Genomic DNA, 10,101 nt, shown 5'->3' with positions numbered 1-10,101 from the left:
ACAACATTGTAAATCAACTATGCTACAATAAAAAATTTAAATATAAACATAAAAAGTATCCCATGGCCAAATACATGTGGTACACCCTATAAGACCAGCATCTTCACACAGGCCTTCTCAGAGCCTTCAATTGCTATGACTCTCTACCACGAAGCCAGAGGGCGCTCTCACCCCAGAATTCAGAGATCGCAGAATTCATCTGCACAATAGGCAATGCATGCTGGAAAATGCTGGGACCAGACTCAACTCACACAGGAGACCTGAAGCCTACAGGGCAGAGGGGTCAGGGCTGCTGTGGCTGTATGCCACCTTTGTGCAAATTAGAAAAAACATTCCCTTGAGACATTTTCGTCTGCAGGAAAATTAGTACCAACATACTGATGTTATTAGAACAGTGCCCTTTACTGCCCTCTGCTGGAAATATCTCATAGTATAATAAACACATAAATTTTCAATCTGAGTGGGAAAGGCACCACCTTCCCCCTTAGATACGGCTTTCTTGTTCAGTATGTAACCTGCCCAATGATCACGGCAGCCGTGGGTACAGTCACACAAGCCCAGCCTGCCCATCATTCCCTTTCTGCTGGCATGATTTTGTCTCAGGTGAGTGCTCTCAACTGACCTGAGCCTCGGCCCCAGTTGGAAAACACGCTTCTGAATGTCTTACAGGCAGACAAGAACGCTGAGGGCTTCACCTCTGTTGTTCCTCCCACTCATCACCTAGCCCATGACAGGCTCAAAAGACTGACCCCCTGACCACGTCCCGCACATGCTCACACACTGAGAGCGCTGGCTGGGGAGCAGGGACTGCGATCAGAGTCAGCGTGGGCTCTAGCTTGCTGCGTGACCATGGGGAAGTTCTCAGTCCTCTCTGGGCCACCTTTCCCTTGTATAAAATCAGGCAGTTGCACTTGACCATTTCCAGGAGCTCAGAGAGCTCTGGCAATGACCCCTTGGCCCCAAACTCATGGAATTTTGAGAAAAGCCGGAAAATCATTCCCAACTGCTGACAGAAAGGCAGTCAAAAAGACAGCAGACTACAACCTGAATTTTTTTATTAGACTAGGAAATATAATTTATTTCATAAAAATTAATTTTGTTACAATAGGAATGCTAAATGTTATTTACAGGTTGTAGCACAGAATAAACAGAGGTGGGACTGGGGCCAGCCCGGCAGCCCTCGGGCATATAACCATGTCCACTGCCCAGGCGCGTGGTACAGCCCTTGGCCCGCAGGAGAGCTGCTCCCTGCACCCAGGCTCCTGGTCACCTCTCCCCAGAGGGCCTGTTAAGGGAACTGGCTCAGCTGCCTGGTTGCTGGGGGAAGGAGACCAGAGGGCCTTGGAGCTTCCAGGAGAGGGGAGGGCCCCTCTGGAGCCCAGAACCCTACGAGAGAAGGCAGAGGGAGGGGCACGTAGAAGAGACACCTACTGACCCTGTGTACTCAGAGAGGGCAGCCTCCAGGCGGCCCAGCGGACGCGAGGAGGGCACACACGCACACACGGGTGGGGGCTCGTTCCCGGAGAGGCACGCGGATGTGCCCACAGATAAAAGCACACGCATACACGCACAGATGTGCAAGCACACCCCAGAGACGAGAGAGACGTCAACACAGCACGTAGGCCCTGCAGTGAATCTTAATCTGTGCCTCTCAAGGTACTCGGGCTGCGTGGGGCTGCCTCTCAGGCCTGAATAAGCCGAGAAACCTCCATGCCACCCTGAGGCGGGCAGTGTGCAGACACAGTCACAGGAGCCCAAGCAGATTGATGGAGCCAGCAAATCCTTTCCAGGCTTTCTTATAAAGCTGGACAGTTTGAGCCCTCCCAGGAGGCTTTAGCCAATTGGTTCTGTGCTCCAGGCCCTAGTACACAATTTCTGGAAATCAGGTCAGAAATGGCACCTGGATAGCTGGCCTGGCCTCATCTAACAAGAGCTCCCATACTGGGAGCTAAGGAAGCTCTCAGGGTGGGGCAGGGAGGAGGGGCAGGGAGGAGAGAGAGGGAGGAGAGGAGGGAAGGAAGGGGGGGCAGGGAGGAGGGGCAGGGAGGAGAGGAGGGAAGGAAGAGAGGAGGGGCAGGGAGGAGAGAAAGGGAGGAGAGGAGGCGCAGGGAGGAGAGAAAGGGAGGAGAGGAGGGAAGGAAGGGTGGGCAGGGAGGAGAGGAGGGAAGGAAGAGAGGAGAGGCAGGGAGGAGGGGCAGGGAGGAGAGGAGGGAAGGGAGGGAGGAGGGGCAGGGAAGGAGGGGCTGGGAGGAGGGACAGGGAGGGAGGAGAGGAAGGGAGGGAGGAGGGGCAGGGAGGAGGGCCATGGCAGACCACAGTCAACTTCAACCCACCAGGATTCACCTCAGAAGCCTAGAATGATGTATCAGAGACCAAAGGGCCTCAGACAGCAGCTGTGGAGCCTCCTAGGTCTAAAAAGGAAAAGAGGCCTTGAGAAGGCAGTCAGATGCCTGAAGTCACACAGAGGCCTCATAGCAAAGCTGGAGCTTGAACGCTGGTCCTTGGACTTCAGACTGCCCTTATGTGACCACACAGGTCCACAAGGCTCAGACTAGGAGTGGGCAGGGAGACTGAGCCCGAGGCGGACGGCACTTTTGGCAGGGAAGGCTCACCGCTTTTGTTGAGGCAACGTCCACACAGGCACTGGGGTAAAAGTAAAAGGCTGTGGTCTCAGCCTCAGGGGCTCAAGCCTGATGCACGCCTGGCCCCTTGAGCAGCCTTGATAAAAAGGAACCTCTCTCAAACCCAGCAGGCCCTCGATGGCCGGCTGGTAGCCCATTCCCCAGGGGGCTGTGGGGTGGTGAAAATCTCACTGTCTCCACATGCCCCCAAGTACATGGCTGGGACGCCAGTCTTAGGACCCTGGCTGGGACTACAGCCCCCTAACCTGCTCTTCTCCCAGGAGATCAGACTTTCAAAGGCCAGGATACGCCCAGGCTGGTCCCAGCAGCTGCTCCTGGACCTGCTGGGGCAAGCCCTGGGGTAAGTGCCCAGAGCTGGCACTTGCTTTGGCCTGGGTGCCAAGGAGGAGAGGCCTTTGATGTGGCCTCTGTGCCAGCTCATGAGTCTGGTTTCAGCTATCACCAGACAGCTAGAAAGTGACCTTGATGGCCCCTCGGAACCTCCTGGAATAGGCAGGCTGGAGAGGGGGTGCCACAACCCGCCTCCACCCTGCTGGTCAAAGCTTCCTTCAAATTCTCCCAGACAGCAGAAGCAGAGTGAGAAGAGGGTTGCAGGGAGGTGCCTGGGGAGATCAGAGCTGGGAAAACAGCCCTCCACCCCTCCTCCTCCACTCCAGGCAGGTGTGCAAAGCACAGCCAGACCAGCCGCCTCCCTGCCTCCCACGCCGCCCACAAGGCTGGCTGCTCACACGTTCCTCAAAGCCACACCACCCCCAGGAGCTCAGGCTTCTGAAGCAGGAGAGCCCGTCCTATCCTCCCTTTCTGTTTTACAGAAGGAGAAATGGAAGGGAATCTGCTAGGGAAGGGCAGATCCTGGATTCCTGGGCATAAGAGAAGGCCCACCTGCTCCAGCCCACCTGGTCTAGAGGCTGGGGTGTCCTAGCTGGCCCCGCCTTGGGGTAGGGGAAGAGAGGTGTCCACAGGGGATTCTCATCCCTGACTCCTTTCTCTGCAAGGACCCTCTCTGGGCCACGTCCCTTCTCCAGGAGCCCCCAGACCATAGTACTCCCTGGCTGGGCTGGCCCACCCACATTTTCCATCCCAGATCCTTTTAATCTGGATTCCTGGGAACCCGGAGGAGCCATGGGGGCACCTGCCTGGGGCTATGAGAGGGAGGCAGGACCCCACCCCAAACCAGACCTCAGGCCTCCTTGGCTTTACTGATTCAGCATCTGTTTAAGATTTCAGAAACACGGGACCACGGCTCAGACCTCATCTGACCCTGGAGAAGTGTGGAAGCTGAGGGCTTGTTAGAATTTAGCCTAAGATGGAATCATTAGCAGCAAAGGGTTCCTATTCAGTCTCTCTCTCTGATTCTCTCTCTCTCTCTTACACACGTACACACACACAGGCTGCTGGCCAGAATCACAAGCACACCCACACCCACACTCAAGAAAAGCGTTTTCTATTTTTGTGTGTTGTTTTTTCATTTTCTTTTTTTTTCTTAAAAAGAACTTATCCAAATATCTGGATAATAAATCATTTGCGTTTCCTAAGAAACTGGGTTTTCCTTTCCCTTGTGGTTTTGTTGTTTTTCTTTTTTTTTAAGCTTTCTTTCTTTCCTCTTCCTTTTCACGTATGGACAGGAGAAAGCAGTTTCTCTGAATTGTACTTGACTCTTCAAAGAGGAAAACGGTGTGAACAGAGAGGGAGGAGGGAGAATCAATAGCCGAGGAAGAGAATAAAGAACACAATTAAAACAGCTGCCCCGAGAGTTCCCGGGTCTGAGGGCGGGAGGGCCACCTCCTTGCTCCCCTAGCTGCCTCCAGAGGGCCTGGCCCCTCCCGCTTCCTGCACAGAGGTCTGAGGTCAGGAGAGACAGCATGGGGTGGAGAAGGACCGCCGAGTCCTCCCAACAACGAAGTCCATGGATCTCCTAAGGCTGGTTGTGGTCTGCAGGTGGGGCAAGGTGGGGGAGGAGGAGGAGGGGCGATTCTGGCTGTGAGCTCGGGGGCAGAGAAGGCCCAGCTGCCCCCCAGGAGGCTGCCCCGGGCCTGCCTGTGCCCGCCTCCTGCTGGTGCCTCCCAGCCTGCAGGTGCAGGCCAGCTCAGCACTCCCCATCGGTGGCCATAGCCACCAGCATCTCGCTCTTGCCCATCTCCTCCAAGGCACTCGCCAGGCTGTTGAGGTCCCCGTCGTCCTGCTGCAGAGCTTCCCAGAGGTCCAGGATCACACCCGTGGGGCTTGCTTTGGTGGCAAAGTAGTTCAGGTACCTGACGGAGGGAAGGAGAAGGACCCTGGGCTCCCCAGATGCTCAGCCCCTCCCAGGGGCCGCGGGTTGAGGGGCCCCTGGGAGGACTTCCCCAGAGCACCGGGACTGTGGGTCTGGACCCCCACAGTCCTGGGTCTGAGTCCCAGCCCCTCTGCTTGCAGGCTGTACGGCCCCAGGCTATACACTGCTCCTCTTTGAGCCCCACTGAGGATAACTATTGCCATTATATTTGTCCAGCATTTTAAGCTCTCCAGAAGAGTTCTGACACCTCGATGGATTCTGCCACCCAGCAAGCATTTCCAGAACACCTGATGTTCTGGGCACAGGGCTGCTGCTGCTGATCACATCTGGCTGGTATCCTGGCTTGACCTCATTCTCATGGGCTGGCACTCTGAGCATGATGCTCTTCAAGGAACCACTATCAGGCTGGTTACCCCATGCGGACACCGGGAGAGGGGCAGCTGTGGTCCCAGCCTGGCAGACCATCTTCACACTCACCGGTCCATGGAGAGCTTCTGTGCCAACAGCCGCCAGTCGTTGCCACGTGAGTTGGGGGCATCCAGGCTGTTGCATATCTTCTGGCGGATGGACAGGGGGATCTTGAAGGCATAGGGTCCCAGTTGGGTGGTGGCCACACTGCTGGGGGCAGAGCAGAGGGCATCTAGGGAGCCAGCGGGCGTCTGGAAGGACAGGAAGCAAGGGTGAGATGGGGAGAGGGCTCCCTGTGTGCAATGCCACTGGGCATCTGTCCCTCCAGCCTCCCTGCCCAGGGACTGTGAGCTCGGGGAGTCTCCGGCACCTCTCTGTGCTCTGGGTGGGCTCCAGCTGCTCAAAGGCCTCGTCGCCTGGAAGGTGAGCTCTCCAGGACAGGGGCGGGACATCCTTCCACAGCCTCAAGGCACGTGCTAATGCACGGCGGGCCAGTGCTGATGCGGTCTCGTGATTACAAAGCCACGAGGGCCTCAGCCACAGTCTCATCCACATGGACCCACTTTTACACAAGCAAAAATGAAGTCTAGAAAGGGGAAGTGACTATGGTCACACGGTGAGTCAGTGACAGGGCTGAGTCTAGACGGCTTCCAGCACTCTCTCCATTGCACGGCAGGGAGTGCCCAGCACTGTCCCCCGGGGTGCCTCAGGTTTTATAAGCCTCAGTCTGGGTTATAGTGCTGGAGAACTGCAATCTGGGTTATCATGGAGATACAAGAGCCACGATCCCTGCCCGCCACTAAATCTTTTCTCATCTCCCAGGTGGGAATCCTTGTATCTGTCTCCCTGGTGGTTGTGAAGATGTGGTGAGATTTGGTGCAGGTCACGCCCAGGCTTGCACTCAGTAAGTCACAGCTGTTGGCCAAGAGTGAGCACATCCCAGCTCAGACATGGGGGGTGAGGGCACAGTTCTGTGGGAGGTGGCTCTTCCCCCAGATGAGGGGGAGCCTCGGGTCTGCACCCTGTAGCGCCCATCCCCACGGGGTGTCTGCACTCTGGCCCTCACCTCTGCCAGCGTGGTATGAAGCTGGAATATCTGGCCCTCCCCCTCCACCTGCCGCACGCAGATCTTGCAGGTGAGCTCCGTGGAGGCCAGGCTGTGCCTCTCCAGCGTGAAGGTGCAGTGCAGGGCCTTCTGGCTGCCACTCCAAATGTGATAGAAGGGGATCTCCTGGGGGAGGCAGGCAGGGTTAAGGAGGTGAGGCCAGCTGGCCCTGCCCTCAGGGAACGGAGGCATGGGCAGGGGAGGGGGCCAGCCTCAGGGAAGGCTAGGACCTTCCCATCCAGGTAGGCAGAGGAAGAAGAGCTGAGCAAGGGCCCTCCAACTGAGAAAGAGAGTATACGGGCAAGAAGGCACGAGTCTGAATATATGACTCTATGTGTGTGTGTGTGTGTGCTTATGTGTGTGTGAGACTGTGGGACTGGGAAGCCTTGTGGACTCGATAGCTTCACACAGATGGGTATGGGCAGAGGAGTGCGACCATCGGAGATTAGTCTGGACAATCTGGCTGGCATGAATGCTCTTAGAGATGGTAAGACCTCTTTACAGATGAAGCATACAGACAGTGTGCGTGGCAGTGTATGACTGGGGTACCGGGGGAGAAAGAGGGAGACACCAGGGTGGGTGTGGGGACCAGGGCTGCAGGTCAGAGAGGGAAGGTGGGAGGAGGGATTGGTCTTCTCTGGGCAGCCCCTCCCCAGCTCCACCCCTCCCCCTCCTTAGGCCCAGCCCTCACCTGGTACTTGGCCAGCAGCTTGCTCCTCCAGTGGGCATGGGGGATGTCGTGGAGGGAGAGGCGCAGGTTATGGTAACTGTCCTTAAACAGCAAGGGTTTTGGCTCCTCCACTAGGTAGCCACCCAGCGTCCGTTCCAGCTCCAGAACCTCCTGTGGGCCAGGGAGCGATGAGAAAGGGGAGCCCATCACATTGGGCCAACAGGCTCTTTCTTGCTGCAGGTTTGAGACTTGGGGACACATGTGGGCAGAGGGAACCAGGCTGTAACATTGAGAGCAGGGTCCATCCAAGGCACAGGACTGGACATTTGGTAAGTACTCAAAGAAAACTTACTGTGTGGGTGGATATATGGGTGGATAGACAGATAAATGGATTAATGAATGGACAGATAGTGGGACAAGAGAGGATGGATGGATGGATTTATAGATGACCAAATAGACACATGGATGGCTCAATAGACAGGTTGACAAATAGATGGGTGGATAGATACAGACAGACAAAATGATGTGTAGATGAAAATACAAATGGATGGGTGTGTAAACAGAAGGAAGAAAAGATAAATGGATTGGTGAGTGATGGCTGGATGACTGGATGGATGGACAGAGACTGAATAAACAAAGGATGACATCAAACCAACATGTGGCAACTTCCCTCTTGATCTCCATTCCATTCTCTGACCATAACTGGATGTTAGCCAGTGCCCTAGTACCAAGAGATCCAGGCTGCAAGAACATTTCCCCAGAGTCTCTAACCCATTACAGGCCTCCTGGAATTTCAGGTCAGCCTGGTCTCAGGAGGAGACTCTCTCCCATGAGGCCTTTTCACCTGTGTTGCATCAGTCAGCAACTTGGAGTCTGAGACAAGTCACATGAGACCGGGAAGCAAAGGAGCTAGAAGAGCCCACAGCCCTTGGGTGGAAGAAGCCACAGGAGCCCTTCCCTGGAGCCACAGGAGCGGAGGAGGCTTCACAGAGCCGGGAGACGGAAAGATGGAAAAGGAAAAGGGGTTTAAACAGGGCCAAGGGTCTGTGCTCTCCCACTGTGGCAGGATGAGACTGAGGTCCTGGGAACCGCTGGGAGGGTGAGCAGAGAATGGACAGGGTCTTAGAGGCTAGGGAGACAGGGAGGTACTAACACCTGCTGTTATCAGGTTGCAGGTGCTGGAATCCTCTCTGCCTGCCCTGAACCCCTCCTCATCTGCCACGGCCCCCCTCACTTAGGGGCACTATCCACTGTTCTGCACACACTAGGAGCTTGGCTGTCAGTCCTGACCCTTCCTCACCTCCCCTTACTCTCTCCACTGATCACTGCTTCTGTCCATTCTACTAACTAAACAGAGCTCAGCCCCCTTGCCTGCCTGTTGTCCAGGGTCCAGCGGAAGGCCTGGCTGCAGCCTCCCAGTCTTTTGTCTATCCACCCCCACAATGTAGCTTTCAAGAGAGCACCTGTGAATAAGTGTCCACCAGGTTTCTGCCCTGACCCACTGGATGGCTTCCAAGTTCCTTGGCATGACCCCAAGGCTGTTGGGAGGCGGAGCCCTGCCATCTCTCGAGCCCCGGCTCTCATACCCCAGCACGCTTTGGCACACAGGACACCACACCTGCCTCTGCTTAAACTGTTCTGTCTGCCGGAATGCCCTTCTCCCTTCTCCGCCTGGAGTTCCCACCTGTCCTTGCGAGCTTAGGGCCAAGGTCAGCTCTGAGAAGGCTGTTGGGCAGACCCCCTCCCCAACAACCAAGCCCCGCCAGCCTGCATCCCCAGGCTGATGCTCCCGCAGCCCTGCATCAGTGATGCTCAGGTCTGGCTCCACCTCTAGCCCGCAGCTTGGTGAGGGCTAACTGTGCCCGACTCATCTCTGTATCACGAGGGTCTGATGCCATTTCAATGTTTGAGGAATGAAGGAATGACTGGATGAGGCTGAGGCTGGCAGAGGGTGCCTGGCAGGTGCCATGATCCTGGGGAGGGAGTACTGGAAGGTACCAGGCAGTGGGCTGGCTGTGGGCGAGGCACCTGCAGTGTGTGGGCCTGCGCGGGCGTCCATGGTCTGGCCTTACCTTCAGCGCTACAGGCGTGTCCTCCAGGCAGTAGACTCTGAGGCTGTACTCCAGGGAGGTGCAGAGGGCCGGGGCAAAGATGGCCAGCTGGAGCCGCTTGACTGCCGAGCGGGAGTAAGACTCACCCGTGAACACGTAGGTGCCCAGCTGGTCCAGCAGGATGTGGCAGGACCTGGCCTCCAGCTGGCAGTAGCAGGGAGTATTCAGGGTCTCCTCATCCAGGGTCACCACTTCCTGTAGGGTCACAGAGGGTGGGGGTGAAGTGGTCGGGCTCCCTCCAGCCAAGGCCCTGGAAGGGGTCCATCCAGGTTGGGCCAGGATGAAAGGGGCTTTCAGATCCCAAGGCCCCCCAGCCTTGCCTCCTCACCTCCCAGTGGCCCTGATGGGCCTGGGTCTTGAGCTGGAAAATCCAGTTGCCAGCACTGACTTCTGCACAGTGGGGCACTGTGAGGATGACGGGGCGGCACAGCAGGAGGCCCGTGGGCCCGCAGGTCACTGCAGGGCTCAATACTGTCTGGGTCCCTTCTGAAAGCGGGCTGGGGCGGGGTGGAGGGTGAGAGGGAGGCAGTGAGGAAGCGGGGCTGGGCTCCCCCCTGCCCTGGCTGCTGGGGTGAGAGAAGGCAGTTCTGTATCCCTGGGGCTCCCAGAGTTAAGGAAAAATGGCACAGGCCTTGAAATCGTTTCTAGATTTTTGCTATTACATTGCAACATTCTCATAGCCAAACCTTTGCTCCTATTTTCAAAGATTCTGCACTCTGCAGATGCTGTGGATAGGTACTGCTAAAGAGCCCTCTAGAAAACTGGTACCCATCCACACTCCCACCAACGTGCCATGGGAGGGCCGTGTTCCCACACTCTTGCCAGCATGAAGGTACTATGACATTTGAAAATATCTTTGCAAATTCACAAGCAGGGAAACTTCCAGTGCCTCA

General features: G+C 56.3%; 1 protein-coding gene and 1 long non-coding RNA gene across 3 annotated transcripts in view; one reads left to right on the top strand and one right to left on the bottom strand.

Annotated features, from left to right (window-relative positions):
• Nucleotides 1-1,038: 1,038 nt before the first annotated feature.
• UNC5B (unc-5 netrin receptor B) overlaps nucleotides 1,039-10,101 on the bottom strand; it is a 91,106-nt gene continuing 82,043 nt past the window's right edge. For both annotated transcript variants that reach the window (XM_027962422.3, XM_027962423.3), the window contains 6 exons: nucleotides 9,537-9,705; nucleotides 9,170-9,403; nucleotides 7,119-7,268; nucleotides 6,389-6,553; nucleotides 5,392-5,573; nucleotides 1,039-4,894 (listed from right to left, as the gene is read on the bottom strand). In XM_027962422.3, coding sequence (XP_027818223.1) covers nucleotides 4,729-4,894; nucleotides 5,392-5,573; nucleotides 6,389-6,553; nucleotides 7,119-7,268; nucleotides 9,170-9,403; nucleotides 9,537-9,705 — 1,066 coding nt within the window. In that variant the 3' untranslated portion in view covers nucleotides 1,039-4,728. The remainder of the gene's footprint in view (nucleotides 4,895-5,391; nucleotides 5,574-6,388; nucleotides 6,554-7,118; nucleotides 7,269-9,169; nucleotides 9,404-9,536; nucleotides 9,706-10,101) is intronic.
• On the top strand, nucleotides 4,731-9,175 carry LOC132658640 (uncharacterized). The gene is made up of 3 exons (XR_009598528.1): nucleotides 4,731-6,226; nucleotides 7,338-7,426; nucleotides 7,895-9,175. It is a non-coding gene; the product is annotated as an uncharacterized LOC132658640 (long non-coding RNA).

This window comes from Ovis aries, chromosome 25 (assembly GCF_016772045.2).
Source record: "Ovis aries strain OAR_USU_Benz2616 breed Rambouillet chromosome 25, ARS-UI_Ramb_v3.0, whole genome shotgun sequence".
Lineage (NCBI taxonomy): Eukaryota > Metazoa > Chordata > Mammalia > Artiodactyla > Bovidae > Ovis > Ovis aries.
This window is presented reverse-complemented; position numbering and strand designations above follow the sequence as displayed.